General features: G+C 53.4%; 1 protein-coding gene and 1 long non-coding RNA gene across 2 annotated transcripts in view; one reads left to right on the forward strand and one right to left on the reverse strand.

Moving 5' to 3' along the window:
• MACROD1 (mono-ADP ribosylhydrolase 1) overlaps window positions 1-2194 on the reverse strand; it is a 152200-nt gene extending 150006 nt beyond the window's left edge. The window contains 3 exon segments of the mRNA XM_040465574.1: window positions 1760-1847; window positions 1850-1933; window positions 1935-2194. Of these exon segments, the coding sequence (XP_040321508.1) occupies window positions 1760-1847; window positions 1850-1933; window positions 1935-2063 (301 nt within the window). The 5' untranslated portion in view covers window positions 2064-2194.
• Window positions 830-14213, forward strand: LOC121023632 (uncharacterized). Its single transcript, XR_005787461.1, has 2 exons — window positions 830-974; window positions 13868-14213. It is a non-coding gene; the product is annotated as an uncharacterized LOC121023632 (long non-coding RNA).
• The last annotated feature ends 2485 nt before the right edge of the window (window positions 14214-16698 follow it).

A 16698-nucleotide genomic window follows, 5' to 3' on the forward strand; every position in this document is an offset into this window, starting at 1 on the left:
GGGGCAGAGAGAGAGGGAGACACAGAATCCGAAACAGGCTCCAGGCTCCGAGCCATCAGCCCAGAGCCCGACGCGGGGCTCGAACTCATGGACCGCGAGATCGTGACCTGGCTGAAGTCGGACGCTTAACCGACTGCGCCACCCAGGCGCCCCAAAAGTAACTAACTATACTTTAAAAAAAAAAAAAAAAAAGGATGATTGAATGGAAATCCCAGCTCCAAGCAGAGACACCACAGTAGTCTGGGAATCCCTGGCCTGTCAGCTTCACAAGGTCTGGAAGTTTTCAAGGGGCACCGGGGAACGGGAGGGGGTGGGGAGCTGGATCCTAGAAATAATGGCAGATCCAGGAGCAGGTGGCTGGGCCCCTTGCCTCCCTCGCTTTCTTTCCCACCAAGCTGGCTTGCTGCTCTCTGACAGGGAAGGGGAAGCAGGCTCCCCCGTGGGGACAGTCCCTGTGCCAGGAGTCTCTGCCAGTTCCCCCAACCCCCCGCCCTAACCAGTGTTCTAGGGCCAGGGCTGAGGGCACGACGGACACTGTGTGCATGGAGCAAAGTCAAGTGTTCTGCCCGAGCTTTAAGATCCCGGTGAAGGAACACTATTCACGACAGGGGGAAGTCATCTTGAACTCTACCTTAATTCTGAGAGGCGCCTTGCCTTTACCTCCACCCCCCACCCCAGGCCAGCCCCAGGCCTGCCTCGCCAGACCCGCCAGACCCGCCAGACCCAGTGGCCGCACCCACTCCACCACAGGGGCCCAGCCAATGAGCCACCTCCCCTGTGCTTTTGAAAGGGGATCCAGCCAGGAATGGTTACAGGAGCTCTCCGAGCAGGCTGTGAAGGGCAGGGGCAGCTGGGCGGCCTGACTATTTGGGGCTCTGCAGGCCGGGTTCCCTCCCTTCGCTGTTCTGTGCGGGGGCCCAGAGTCCAGCCCTGGGACTCATGCCCGACCAGGACTCACGACCCATCCCGGAGCGGTAGGAAATGGCTTGATTCCTGGGGGTGCGGGGGGGGGGGGGTGTCACTGTTCTCACAGACATAATGCCCCATCCCTCCCTGCCCTGCCTCTCCCCAACCCCTCAGCCCTGTCCCCCAGGAATGGGGCAGAAACTGTTCACAAGTGGCCAGAGGCCAGGGATGAGGGCAAAAGGGCACTACATCATGTGCCCAGAGAGACAGGCCTGCAGGGTAGGGGCGGGGTGGAGGTTGGACTGGCCTGCCCAGGGAGGCCACTCTGTGGGGGCCATCTGATCCTACCAGGTGGGACCCCAGACCCAGAGCTGTCCCCCTCGGCCCACTTCCTGCCACTCTGCCTAAAATGCCACCACTTGAGAAACCATGCTACACAAAGCATGGGAAATTCAGGAGCCCAACGTCAGCTGGGCTGCCACCAACTCCCAGTGACCTTGGGCTTAGCAGCTCAGTTTCCCTCCTGCACAACGGAGTCAGGCGGTAGGTCCTGGATGATCTCTGGGGGTGCCCTGGGACCCATGCGGGCGGGGTAAGGCCGTCCTCCTCACACTACCCCCGACAGGGGGCCCGGACCTCCTCGTACGGAGTGAAGTGGTTTGCAGGGGGGGCCGGGCGCACGGGGGAGGGGGGGGCGTGGCTGTGAGTGGAGGGGTCCATACTGGGGCATACGAGGCCTTAACTTCCCCGGGCCTCCCGGGCGGAAGAGGCTGCGGGCGGGGTGCTGTCCAGCCGGGGAAGGCCCACGTGGGGCCGCCCTCGCCCCTCGCGCCCCCCTCCTGCTGACACTTACATTTTGCCTCCTTCCAGTCGGTGGAGGTGCTCAGGTCCACCTTCGCCGCCATGGCCAGGGGGGCCCAGGTGCGCACCCCGGCTCTCCTCTCCGCCCCACCGCCGCCGCCCCCCAAGCCCCAACTCCCGCTGGGGTCCGCGCGCCGGGGCCGCAGGCACCCAGGGACGCCGGGGGGACCGCACGCGCTGCTGCGGGTCCGCGTGGCACCCGCCGAGGGGCCGGGCCAGGGGCGCGGGACGCAGAGCAGCTGCCCCGCCGCGCGCAGCTGTGCCAGGCGGCCGGACACTTGGCTCCGCAGAGACATGAGCGGGCGGCGCGGGGCGGCTCCCCGCCCACTTGGACTCTATTTACGGTGCTGGGAGAGTCTCTCCCTGAGCCGCTCGGGACCCGGTGGTGTGTGCACGCCCGCGGCGACCGGCTCCGAGCCGGCGGGCCGCGCGGCCAGAAACCCCGAGCGCGCCGCTGGGCACCCTGGAACTTGTAGTCCCGGCCGCCCGACGGGCCCCCGCACTCGTATACACACGTGCGCGCCCCGCCCGGACCCCGCGGGCTCCAGGCGCCCGGGATCGCGCCGCGCGGGAGGCTCCTGCTTCTCAGGGGGTCGCGCGGTGGCCTGGCGCCCCCTCGGGGCTCGCCGCCAACTTCCTGGTCTGTGGGGCCGCCCGCCACCCCCAGCGCGGCCCGGGCCCGCCTCTGCCCTCGGCCCCCGCCCCGGACCCTGGGCGCGGCCGCACCCCATCCCGCCCCCCATTCCGCCGGAGCCGCGGTCCCGGCCCGCCCGGGGGAGGTGACAAGCAGCGCCAACGGGTAGGTCCGGTTCGGCGACTTTCCCCAGGCAGCTGGGCGGGGACGCGGCTGGAGCCAAATCGAGAGCAGCCTGGGAGGCAAGGGGTGGAAACAGTGGAATTGGAAGGCAGAAAATTAGATTTCCAGGAGGCGTTCTCGGTGGAAGAATTGGAGGGACGTTTTCTTTGCATTTTTTTCTCTCCTTTTTTACGAAGACGATGACGATAGATTTTTTTAAATATAAATATGCTTGTTTTTCTGTGCTATTAATATTATTTGATAAATATAACAGGTATTTTTACAACCTGAGGAAGAGCCAGGGTCCCAGAGAAGGTTCCAGGACCAGCTCGCCACACTGGGGTCCACAGGCCTCTGGGGACTCGCTTCTTGAGCTGTACTTTTTTTGAAGTAGGCTCCCCGCCCAATGTGGGGTTTGAACTCAGGTCCCTGAGATTAAGCGTGGCTTGCTTTATTGACTGAGCCAAAAGCAGGCGCCCCAGGGCTATAAATTAAGGAGAAGACAGGGCTCAGGGCTTAGGTCTGGCTGGTTGCAGACCTGCCCGTGTGCTCCAGGCCTCTCTGGTGCGGGATATGGCAAGAACCCTGGGACAGGGCTGTGGGGAGGATCACACAGTGAGCTGCGTGGTCAGAGCTGGCACCACCGGGAGGACCAGCACAGACCTGCCTGCAGGGAGGAGGCGGTGATCAGCCTGGGACGAGGGTGGAGAGGGCAGATCAGAAGCCAGGGGCCAGGAACGAAGGGCCAAGGGTCCCCAGCTCTCCAGGACCGCTAGTGAGGCCTGCACGCTCTCCGGAAAAGGCCAGCAGGATGAGTTCAGGATGTGGTAGTCAGGCCCCCAGAATGGAGGTCACGTCACCACTTATCACTTCTCCTGTAAGTCAGCAAAGCAAGAAGGGCCCTGCCAACTACCAACTACAACCCAGACAGCAACCATTTACCGGACGCTAGGTCCCAGCTGGCACTGAACTAAGAGCCCTGCTTCCATTTGCTGTACCTCCATGAACTTGTGATGTGCTCCCAACGGCCAGGTGAGGCAGCCCTGCCCCAGGGCACGGATGAACACTGGCTGGCGGTCCACGTGGCCGATGAGGGTCGGAGCCCAGACTTGGACCTGGTTGGTTGGTTCTCATCTGTGGTCCGGAAAGCAATTATGCTGATGTCACTGATTCAAAAAATGAAGCGTGTGGCTGACTCCGTGTATTTTTTTTATTATTTTTTTTAATGTTTATTTCTGAGAGAGAGAGAGACAGACAGAGCATGAGCAGGGGAGGGGCAGAGAGAGAGGGAGACACAGAATCAGAAGCAGGCTCCAGGCTCTGAACTGTCAGCACAGACGCTGGACTCGAACCCACAGGCCACAAGATCATGATGTGAGCCAGTCAGACGCTTAACCGACTGAGCCACCCACGCCTGCCTCCGATATATTTTTTTTATCACTGGTGTAACAAGTTTCAGCAACTGTAGTGGCTTAAACTATACACAATGTATTATCTTTTTTTTTTTATGTTTACTTATTTTTGAGAGAGAGACAGAGTGTGAGCGGGAGAGGAGGAGCAGAGAGGGAGACACAGAATCCGAAACAGGCTCCAGGCTCTGAACTGTCAGCACAGAGCCCGACGCGGGGCGCGAACTCATGAACCTCGAGATCATGACCTGAAGTGAAGTGGGCGCTCAACCGACTGAACCACCCAGGCGCCCCACAAATGTATTGTCTTAACATTCTGTAGGACAGCAGTCTCGCTGGGCTAAAAATCAAGGTGTTAGCAAGGCTCTGTTCCCTTCTGGAGGCTTTTTTTTTTTTGGTCTTTTCCAGCTTAGGATGAGGCACCCGCATGCCATGGCTCACAGCACCTTTCTTTCATCTTCAAAGCGCATGATGTTGCCTCTCCCCAACCATGCTTCCATAGTGGCCCTTGCCTGTGACTCTCTTCCACTTCCCCATTTTCAAGGACCTTGTGGTTATTACCGGCCCCACCAGGATAATCCATGACAAGCTCCCTCCTTAAAGTCTTCTGATTAGTAACATTGATTCCATCTGTAACCTTGATTCCTCTTTGCCATGTAAAAGGCTCCAGGGAGGAGGATGTGGACATCTTTGTGGAGCCATTAGTCTACCTACTGTACCCTTCCTGGTGTGGTCTGGGGAAGAGGATACAGGGAGAGACAGGCGCCTCAGCCATAGAAAATCTTGGTGCCCAATCAGGAGGCTGCCTTTCTGCACAGAGCATGAAATCTACGTCCCCCACAGCTAGGCCTCTGAAGTGCCCGGCACACCCTGGGCATCTGTACCAGTCCACACCCTGGGCATCTGTACCAGTCCTTCTGTTTCTTTTGCTGGGATTCAGCTCTGTTCTCACATGGCAGCCAGGATAGAGAAGGTTTCAGCTCACAGCCCCCCACGTCTGGTCTAAGAGAGGCCTGGGCCCCACACCCCTGGGTGGATGTGGCCAGGGAAGCATGGTTCTGCCCCGGCAAGGCAGGACCTCCTTGTGGAGTTTGAGCTGGATCTTCTGAAAAAGGTAAAATGTTGCCAGCTATCAAAGATGTGTATGTGTCCGAGGTATTCCAGGCAGAGGGATGCACAGAAGGAAAGGCACGGAAGTCCACGGAATGCCGAATCTTCCAGCAGGGCTATAGTGTCGGATTTCATCAGCTGAGGATCTCTAATGTTGGAGAGGGGCTCTCGTGCAGAGAAAAGCTAGCAACTGCTGCTTGTGTTTAAATTAATACTGTATTTATTAAACTTATAAATTAAAAAAAGAACTCGTTTTTTCTTAAACAGCCAAGTGCAACTTGCAAATCTAGTTTTCTATTTATAAATCTACTAATTTTTGTATAAAAATAAGAACAATTACTTTCACTTATTCTTTGATGAATATTTAATTAACTCATAGGTTCAACAGATTAATTTCTAAAAATACATACCCATTACAAACTTAAGTAATTAAATTCCCTAATAGATTTTAAACTACATTTTACAGAGATAAAACAGCTGATCTTCTCAAACTCAACAGAGGAGACCTACCCATCTAACAGGGATATATATAAGTATTTCAAACAAGGATGCTTTCTTTCTTTTTTGTTCTTTTTTCTTTATTTTTTTTTTAATTTTTTTTTCAACGTTTATTTATTTTTGGGACAGAGAGAGACAGAGCATGAACGGGGGAGGGGCAGAGAGAGAGGGAGACACAGAATCGGAAACAGGCTCCAGGCTCTGAGCCATCAGCCCTGAGCCCGATGCGGGGCTTGAACTCACGGACCGCGAGATCGTGACCTGGCTGAAGTCGGACGCCCAACCGACTGCGCCACCCAGGCGCCCCTGTTCTTTTTTCTTTAATGTTTATGTATCTATTTTGAGAGAGAGAGAGAGAGACAGAGAGAGAATCCCAAGCAGGCTCTGTGTTGTCAGCAAAGAGCCGGTCTCAGGGCTCAATCTCAGGAACCCTGGGATCATGAGCTGAGCTGAAATCGAGTGTCAGACACTTAACCAACTGAGCCACCCAGGCGCCCCTTTTCTTCTTTTTTCTTTACACCCTGAGAGGGGCTGTGGGATGAGGGCACTCTGCCCTCCCCGCACCTTACTCTGCCCTCCCCAGCCAAACATATTTTTTTCTAATCAGTTACACAGTTCCTATATACTAACAGATTACGCTTGTAAATATCATAAATCAATTATCTTAAATGTTCAAATGCTGTTTATAAACTTAGATCCTTTTGTACGGTGTCAGTTATCCATTGCTGCATAATAAACTACTGAAAACCTACTGGCTTAAAATGATCGCCAGGGCGGGGTGCCTGGGTAGCTCAGTGGGTTGTGCGTCCGACTTCAGCTCAGGTCATGATCTCATAGTCCCGTGAGGTCAAACCCCGTGTGAAGCTCTGTGCCGACAGCTCAGAGCCTGGAGCCTGCTTCGGATTCTGTGTCTCCCTCTGTCTCTGCCCCTCCCCCACTGTCTCTGCCCCTCCCCCACTTGTGCTCCCTCTCAAAAAGAAATAAGCATTAAAAAAATAAATAAATGTAAGCCGATTTGACAACAAATTATATTCATAAAAAAATAAAACGAATAAAGAAACTTTAAAAAATATGGAAATCCCCCCCCCCCACCAAATAGAGAAATTAATTAATAATAATAATAATAACAACCAGGGCATAGAGTCAGCAGTTTGGTCTGGGGTAAGCTGGAAGGTTCATCTGCTGGACTTGCCTGGGTCACTCTTGTGGCTTCAGGCCTGTGACAACCTAACTGGGGCGGGGGTCCCAGGATGGCCTCACTCCCATGCTGGCAGTTGGTGCTGGCTATCAGCCAGGCCCCTTGGTTCTGCCCCACAGGCCTCTTATCCTCCAATAGGCTAGACAGGGGCAGCTTCACGGCATGCTGGTCTCAAGGACATGCTCCAAGAGGGTGACCACTGACGCTGCAATGCCTCTCAAGGCCTGACCGGGAAATCACACTGCATCACTTCCACCACGTTCTCTTATTTGATGTGGGTCACAGGGCCAGCCGAGATTTGAAGACATGAAAAAAGAGACACAATCTCTCTCTTTTTTTCATATTTATTTTTTTTCGAGAGAGAGAGAGAGACAGAGCACAAATGGGGGAGGGGCAGAGAGAGAGGGAGACCCAGAATCCAAAGCAGGCTCCAGGCTCTGAGCTGTCAGCACAGCACCCGATGCAGGGCTCGAACCCACGGGCCACAAGATCACGACCTGAGCCAAAGTTGGATGCTTAACCGACCGAGCCACCCAGGAGCCCCGAGGCGTGACAGCTTAATTGGGAGGAACAGCTGAATCTCCTTGCAAAGGCAGGCGTACGGGGATGGGAGGAATTATTACAGCCATTTGATCTAACTAAAACCAGAAATCAGGGGCACTTGGCTGGCTCAGTCGGTAGAGCATTCGACGCTCCATCTTGGGGTCATGAGTTCGAGCCCCACGTTGGGTGCAGAGAGTACTTAAAAAAAAAAAAAAACCTCACAAATCAAATGGGACCGATTGACTTAAGTGTCTCAAAACCTTAAATAAACACTCCGATATTGGCACGATGTAACCAAACTTATTCCTGAACTTATCCCTTGGTATTCCTGAATACCAAGATTCTGGGTTTGCTTTGCCGGCTTCCAGCAAGCGTCTCAGGGTTTGCTGAGCCACCAGAAGAACAGATTCCCCATGACAGCAGGGCTGAAGGCACAGGGGAATCCGGGACCGCAATATAGTGAGGGTTTCCTGCTACTAGTCTGAAATTTAAGAGCAGAGCAGGACCCCCAAGCCCATTCCTCTCTCCAGGAGCTTACCTGTACAGCCCAGTGCGTCCCTCTTTCCTGACAGTCCCTCAGGTTTCAACTCGACCCCACTTTTACCAGGTTGCCTTCCTTCTTTTTACCGCTTCAACGCAGGTGGGGGAGCCCCTGTGCCTCCCAGGTCTCCCTAATATCTTCACTGTGTGATCCCAGTTTTGTGCCTCCCTCCATCCAGGTTGTAATGCTGTCTTCGTATTTTACTTTATCACCTGCCTATGTTCCATTTTACTGCCTGTGTCATTGGCCAGTATTGCACAGTCATTATAATGGGAGGCGTCAAAGGGAAGACTGGATTATGAGGTTCCAAGTGTCCAGCTTGGGTAACTATAAATCACGGGCCTGGATGGCAGAGGGCGCCCCTCCCCGATTCCTCTGGAGCGGGTCTGTCATCTGGAGAGGGTTGCAGGCCTTAGCTGTCCCCCACCCCCTCAGACTTCAGAGAAGGCCTGGGAAGAATGTGGATGCCGAGGGGACCCTTAGCTTGAAGCATACAAAAACCTCGACTAGTAATGTGGGGCTCAAACCCACAACCTGGAGAGTCGCAGGCTCCACCATGGACTGAGTCAGCCAGGCGCCCCAACTGTAACAAATTTAAACACCACAATGGAAAGCAAAGGCCCCATGGGGCGCCTGGGTGGCTCAGTCGGTTAAGTGGCTGAGGCTGACTTCGGCTCAGGGGTTCACAAGTTTGAGCCCAGCATCAGGCTCTGTGCTGACAGCTCAGAGTCTGGAGCCTGCTTCAGATTCTGTGTCTCTCGCTCTCTCTCAAAAATAAATTTAAAAATGTTAAAACATTTTTATTTAAATTTTTTTAATGTTTATTTTTGAGAGAGAGAGAGAGAGAGAGACAGAGCATGAGCGGGGGAGGGGCAGAGAGCGAGGGAGACCCAGAATCAGAAGCGGGTTCCAGGCTCGGAGCTGTCAGCACAGAGCCCGACGCGGGCTCGAACTCACAGACCGTGAGATCATGACCTGAGCCGAAGCCGGACGCTCAACCGTCTGAGCCACCCAGGCGCCCCAAAACGTTTTTAGAAACAAAAATCAGGCTGTTAGGGTGAGCTGTAACCCAATCTGAGTAGTGTCCTTGTAAGAAGGGGGAAGTTGGACACATGGAGACACACAGAGGAAAGACCATGTGAGGTCACAGTGAGAAGGCAGCCATCTGCAAGCCAAGGAGAGAGGCCTCAGAGGAAACCAGATCTGCCAACACCTTGATCTCAGACTTCCAGAACTGTGAGAAAATAAATTTCTGTTGTTGAAGCCACCAAAAGCTGTGGTATTTATTTACGACAGCCCTAGCCGACTAAATACAGCCCCCTCTCCCCATCCCAATTCACAGAGGAATGTATCAATTTTGGTAGTCAGCTAGGTAACCTTCTAGTCTCTTTCCGCGCGTTTATAATCGTATATGAAGATATACACGCACAAATTTCTTTCTTTTCTACTTCTTTTCTTTCTTTCTTTCTTTTTTTTTTTTTTTTTTTTTTTACAAAAATAGGATTTGGCCATACACACTGTTCCACAACTAACTTTCTTCATTCCACAGTACGTCATGGGCATGTTTCCATATCAGTAGCTCCGCAAGCATTCTCTTTTAAAATGTTTATGTTTTGAGAGAGAGGGAGACACAGAGCACAAGTGGGGTAGGTGCAGAGGGAGAGGGGGACACAGAATCTGAAGCAGGCTCCAGGCTCTGAGCTGTCAGCACAGAGGCCGACGCGGGGCTCAAACTCACAGACTGCGAGATCATGACCTGAGCTGAAGTCAGATGCTTAACGGACTGAGCCATCTAGGCGCCCCCGAGCATTCCTTTTAATGCTCACAAATATTCCATTCCCTGGGGCAGCATCCTGTTTTCTTTCTTTTTCTTTCTCCTTTCTCCCTCTCCCTCTCCCTCTCCCATTCCTTCTCCCTCTCTTTCTCCTTAGCTCAAACAACAGAGGTTTCTTTTCTCCCAGTCGTGGAGGCTGAGAATCCTCGAGTAGGGTGCCAGCATGACTCAGGTTCTGGTGAGGACACTCCACATGGCTTACAGATGGCGGCCTTCTTGCTTGGCCTGCTGGCTTGTCCTTACACGGCAGAGAGACAGAAAAGAAGCTCTCCAGGGCTTCGTGTTATGAAGGCACGAATCCCATCACGAGGGCCACCTTCCAAAGTCTCTGCCTCCAGGATCATGACAGTGAGGGGTGAGGGTTTCCGCACAGGAATTTGGGGCACACAATTCTGTCCCGAGCAAGAGGCAGCATCCCAGCATCCTCCACGGATGCACATGGTTATCATCCCTTTGGCTGTCACAAACGAGGCTGTGATATACACCCTTGTGCCACCAGGCTGGGCTTACCGGTGGGATAAATTCCTAAGGGTGGAATTGCTTTTTTATTTTGAACTGATGTTGCTAAGTGTACCTTCCCACCGGCCGGATATGAGCGGGCCCGTTTCCCCACACTCGCTATCTCCTCCACTTGGTAGCTCTCGAGAAACCGGTGGTGGAAAGGAGTCGGTGAGCTTGTGACATCTGGTTCTGCGGGGAACCAACCATTTGGTCCAGAGGATGAGCAGAATCGGGAGCGAAGAAGTCCAGGGGGAAAAAAAAAAAAACATCAGAGAGCCCCTCTCGGAAAGGCCAAGGGACCCACAGTGGGAGCCAAGGGGTGACAGGTTTCGTTCGCTCATTTGCCACATGCTTACAGGTGTGCACAACGTCCCAGGCCCCAACTTCGCCCAGCAGTGAACAGATCACCGGCCCTGCCCTCCTGGAAGCCACGTCTAGTGCAGGAGACACAAAGTAACCAAGTCAGCTAGTACAAGTCATTTCAGGCAGCGCTTGGAGCTGCCGAGAGAGAAAGAGAGAGAGAGAGAGAGAGAGTTCAAAGAGCGGAAAAGGGCCAGAGAGGCCGAAGCCTGTGGAGGTGAGGGGAAAGGGGGAGGACCGAGTGCCACGTGGGGTGTGGATTCCACACACTGGGACACCTCTGGAGGGTGTATTGGTCAAGGTGGAGGACCAGCTGACTTTTTTAAATTAACATTTTTTTTAATGTTTATTTTTGAGAGACAAGAGAGAGCATGAGCTGGGGAGGAGGAGAGAGGGAGAGGGAGACACAGAATCCGAAGCAGGCTCCAGGCTCTGAGCTGTCAGCACACAGCCCGATGCGGGGCTCGAACTCACTGACCGTGAGATCATGACCTGAGCCGAAGTCGGACGCCCAACCCACTGAGCCACCCAGCGTCCCCAGGACCAGCTGCTTTTTAAGGGTGCCTCTCGGCAGCCTGAGAGACAATGGCACTGGGACAAGGAGTTGGGACAGAGCTGGAGAGAAGTGCACGGAACAGGCACAGCTCTGTATCAGCAGGATTTCTAGCATCAGCAGAAAAGAAGGAAGCAGAGAAACAGCCCTTGGGGGGCGGGGGGGACCCTTCTGGTTATGTATTGTTGTGTGACAAACTACCTTAAGCTACTCTGGTTTGACGGCGGGAAACAACAGCCATCTGATTGAATCTCGTGATCTGTGGGTTAGGGCTCAGCTAGGGGACTCTTCTGTTCCAAGTGGCCTCGCTGGGGACACTGTGTGGTACTCAGCAGGAGATGCCGCTGGGCTGGAGGGTCCAATATGGCTTCCCATTCATACCTGGGCTGGGATGGCTGACCAGCTGGGGCCTTCCGTGTGGCTAGCTTGGGGTCCCTTAGCCAATCAACCATGGCAGCCTTGGGGCAGTCAGACTTCTGACATGGGCAGCACAGGGGCTCCAAGAGGGAGTGTCCCAAAAGACAGGAGGAGGAAGCTGGCAGTTTTATAAGGCTTGGAACCTGGCGCAGTGACACTTCCGGTGTATTCTATGGGTCAAAGTGATTGCAGAGGCCACCGAATTCAAGGGACATGGACTCCCTTTCAACGGAGGGAGGTGTCCGTGAATTTGCACTATCCTTATGTCCCAGAATGCTCCTTCACAGCCTTCTCTTAGTGTTGCCTGTCATATTATGTGCCCTGATCAATTTATTATCAATTAATTTTTTGAGAGACAGAGAGCAAACAGAGGAGGGGCAGAGAGGGAGAGAGAGAGACAGAGACAGACAGAGAGACAGAGAATCCAAAGCAGGCTCTGCACCATCACCACGGAGCCCGACGTGGGGCCTGAACTCATGAACCGCGAGATCATGACCTGAGTTGAAATCAAGAGTCAGATGCTTATCCCGCTGAGCCACCCAGGCGCCCCACGCCCTGATCAATTTAACTCTGCTTGCCGTGTAGCAGGCTTCACTCCCAAGTTTCAACCAAGCTCAGTCGTGCAAGAAATATGTCTCGTGTTTCCTTGGGTAAGACTTTCTCAGCCTCAGTTCACTCGGGACCACGTAGTTGCAGGCAGCTGGCCTGTGCACGGTAGGATGTTCGGCAGCATCCCTGGCCTCCACGTTGTGACGATCACAAATGTCTCCAGGGATACCTGGGTGGCTCAGTGGGTTAAGCGTCTGACTCTTTGGTTCAGGTCACGATCGCGGGGTTCGTGAGTTCGAGCCCCGTGTTGGGCTCTGCGCTGACAGCACGGAACCTGCTTAGGATTCTCTCTCTCTCCCTCTCTCTCTGCCCCTCCCCTGCTTGCACGCGCTTTCTCTCAAAATAAATAAATAAACTTTAAAAAAAATTTTTTTTTTTTTTTTAATGTCTCCAGACATTGCCAAATGTCCTCTGGGGGGCAAAATCGGCCAGGTTGAGAACCTGAACCTTGGGACCAACCCATTCTGACTCCAAGCCCCCTCCCTACCCAGCTTGTGAGGAAACATTACCCCAGTTACGACAAGGATTCTTGTCGGGGGATCTCGGGTTGCGGGGGGAGTGTGGCGCCCTAACCCTTAGGAAGAGCTCCAGTCCACTACCATGGCTGTTGTCAGTGTCCTCACTGGGCTCACCTCTGCGGTTCCCTGAATCCAAAGAAGCTCTCCTCCCACCCCCCAACCCAACCCTGTACCTCGCAGAGGATACGGCCTGTGAGCACAGGCTCTCTCACATGACGTCCTGCAAAGTTGTCCCCTCTGACTCTGGTCACCCGCCGGCTCAAAGTTCCCCGATCAAAGCTAGAAGACGGCTGGAGAGTCTGTGGGTCTATGCCCAGCTGACGGAGTTTGCTGACAGACCGGACGTGGTTGTGGAAGACAGGGGTGAAGGACACCTCCAGAGTTTTCAGCGTGAACCAGTCCAAGAATAAGGAGGACATTGATGGGAAGGAAGTCAAGGGAGGGACGATTTGGGGGGAGAATATTGGGAGCTCCAATTTGAACACATCGGGAAGTCCATTAGCCACCAAGTGGAGACATTAAGGAGACAGCGGGGTGGACAAGCCTAGAACTCGGGAGCAAGATCTGGGCTGAAGATAGAATTGTGGGAGTCATCTGAGACGGTATTTATAGCTACGAGACTGACTGAGATTACCCTGGGAGGGAACGTCAGTGGTGAGGTCCCAGGCTCGGCTCTGGGGCTCTCATACGAATAATTATCAGATAATAATTACCATCATTTTATTCTTTGAAGCATCTGGCACGCTGCCTGGCTCCGTAGACAAGTTCACTGAATGGAACAGACTGCTGTGGCACTTTACTTCCCCCCCCCCCCCCCCCCACTTTCCCTGCTCCTCAGGATTTAGATTCTACCTCAGCAGGAAAGCAGGGAGTTAGAATCGCTCGGTTAAGTGCGCGTGAAAATATTCTTTAGGCATTTTTCAGAATCCGGAATGGAACTCTGGTCTCGCTTGCTTGCAGAAGGAAAATCAGGCTGTCTTAAATTCCCACTCCAAAGTGAAAGTTCTTACCGAAACAAAATTCCACGTTCCACAGACCCCGAGAGTTCTGAGCTGGAACGATTCCCTAACCCACATGCTCCGGAGTTTGCTGGGCTCCAGCTCGTTTTCCTTCTTCTGATAGCGGGAGAATTTTTAATTTGGGGGGGGGGGGTGCTGTTCTGCAGAGAATTTGGTCACACACGTTTACTCCTTCAGTCTCTCATTCGCTCCAGGATCTACGACCTCAGAATCGACTCCAAAGACAGGCTTCGGCATCTTGCTCCCCACCCTTGAGAGCAGAAAGCACCAAAATAGCAGCATGAATCACTCGGAAACTGTCATGTAATGCACGGGCCAGGACACCTTCTGCGGCACAGCTTCTGCTTGTGTTCCAGGAATCTGGGGAAGGGGACACTGGCGGACTGCATCACCACCTCCCCGTCCCACTCGAGAGAGCTCTGAATCTACAAAGAAATTTGAAGAAGCCCAAGTCGGTAAAAAATTATAAGAGCTGACATTTTTTAACATTCAGGAGTGACTCTACCGTGACCTTGGATAAACTTAAGCTTTAGGGTCTTCTATTCACAGCCCTTCTAATTTGTATTTTTGTCTTCTCAAAGGCGGCTTTCAAAATTTTGTTTTGGGTCTGACAAGACTGGAGTGTGGATTATTTTGTCCTGTCCTCAGAGTAACCTTGGGAAGTCCTTGGAACTTCATCATCTCCATTTACAGGCAAGGACACTAGAGCATAGAAAAAGCCTTCTTTGGGTTCCTTGAAAATTTCAAACTTGTTTTAACCTCAGGGCCTTTGCACCTTCTGTTGTCCTGTCTGGAACTCTGTTCCTGGCTGGCTTCTCATCACTCCAGGTCCAAGGGGCCTTCACTACTAACCACCTGCCTCTAGGAGCTCCTTCCTTCCCTGCTTCCCTGGTTACTCTCTATCCCTTATCTTTTGCTATTTTTATAGCACTCGTCACTCTCTAGTTATCTTCATTTCTACATTTGTTCTTAACAAATGCATACAGTGCTTGCTCTTTAGCCAGGCAACGTTCTAAGTGCTTTACAAATATCAAACCATTTGGGCGCCTGGGTAGCTCAGTGGGTTGGGCATTGGGCTCTTGATTTCGGCTGAGGTCACGATTCCCTGGTTCGTGGGTTCAAGCCCTGCATCAGGCTCCACCGCTCCCACCGTCAGATTCTCTCTCTGCGCCTACCCCACTTGCATGCGCAGGTTCTCTCTCAAAATAAACATTTTTTTTTTAAAAATCAAACAACTCGATCTTCACAACTCTGACGTTAACTTTTTCGGGGCCTCCAGGCGTGCATTCGACTCTTGGTTTTGGCTAAGGTCGTGATCCCAGAATCATGGGACCAAGCCCCGTGTCGGGCTCCGCACTGAGTGTGGAGCCTGCTTAAGATTCTCTCTCTCTATTTCTCTCTCTCTCAAAAACAAAACCCTTTTTCATCCATATTTTAAAATAGAAGCAACGGAAACACAGGGAGGCTAAGCAGGGTGCTTGAAGTCACGCAGATGAGTTGACTAGCATCTCTCTCTCCGGCTAGAAGACACCACCCACCCCAACGGAAGCCGCGTCTGTGAGCGGCGGCCTTCACTGTTGAGCCCCTGCCTCCGGAGTAGCGTGCCGCCCGTAACAGGACCATGGAGACGTCAGTGGTGACGAGACCGGGTTATGCAGAGGGAGGAACGGGAAAGAAGCCTGGAGAACAGCTGTGGGGGGAGGCAGCAGTGGGATCGGCAAGAGTGCGGTGGTCTGCAGACATTGCCAAGGACCAATGAAAGATCTCGTGGACGGGGGTATTTAGCGGATGAGTTGAGAGGCCCAAAGCCTCGGAATCACCTGCCTCCTTCATGCCCCGCGTCCGAGGCACGAACAGATCCTGTTGGCTCCTCCAGAAGTTGGATTCCCAACTTTTCCCACCCCTCCTCCGCTCCCACTGTGGCCCACGGCACCGTCGCCGCTCCCCTGGAATACCGCAATGGTCTCCTAAGAGGTCACCTACACTGCAGCCAGAGTCCCGATCCGTCAGATCACGTCACTTTTCTGTTGAAAACGTGCTGGCATGAACACAATGGCCTCTCACCCTGGCAGGACCCGGCCCTTGCTTCCTCTTGACCCAGCTCTCCCACTTCCTCCCTGCTCCCACCATTCTGGCCACCTCAGTACAGCTTCCACCCCAGGACCTTTGCATGTATTGTTGCCTCGGACTGCAAGGTTCTTCTTCAGATTTTCCATCAGACTCACTCCCTTACTTCCTCAGGCCTTTTCTCAAATATGACCTTCTCACTGAGGTTTGTGTCCTGGCCAGGTTAAGAATGTAACACCATCACCCTCACCTAACGCTCCTTAATCCATTCCCTGCTTCATTTTTTCTCCACTACACTTAAGCAGATATGCCCTAGAAACTTTTTAGGTGCGTCTCCCTCGCCAGAATGAGTGCCCCAGGGGGTGCCTGGGTGGCTCAGTCGGTTAAGCTCCTGACCGGCTCCGGGCACGATCTCACAGCTTGTGGGTGGGTTTGAGCCCCGCGTCGGGCTCTGTGCTGACAGCTCAGACAGAGCTTGGAGGCTTCTTTGGATTCTGTCTCTCTCTCCACCCCTCTCCTGCTCTCTCTCAAAAAGAAATGAAGACATTAAAAACAATTCTGGAAGGAGTGCCACCAGAACAGCGATTTTTGTCAGCTTTCTTTACTGCATTTTCTCCAGCGGACCATCGCACCTGACACATTCAATGATATTCGATGGGTTGATGAACACCTACTATGTACCAGACTCTGCAAAAACGGACACACTTATGGTCCAGAGTGAAAGCAAGTGAGAGTGGGCAGAAATTAGTCTACTTGTTGGAGGCGGACTGTTAAGGAACCTTGACAGCCCATCTCGGCCCCGCAGGGCGCGGGAACCAACCCGGCAGAGTTGGTGGAAGGGGGAACCCAGCAGAGGGAACAGTTTGCAGGCAGGCTCGGAGTGAAGGAGCCCACCTAGGAGAGGTCAGGGGGCCGGAGGCTGGTGCTGAAAATGGGAGGGCAGGGAAGGAGGCGGCCA

This window comes from Herpailurus yagouaroundi, unplaced genomic scaffold (genome assembly GCF_014898765.1).
Source record: "Herpailurus yagouaroundi ecotype Mexico unplaced genomic scaffold, PumYag 569, whole genome shotgun sequence".
NCBI classification, from domain to species: Eukaryota; Metazoa; Chordata; class Mammalia; order Carnivora; family Felidae; genus Herpailurus; species Herpailurus yagouaroundi.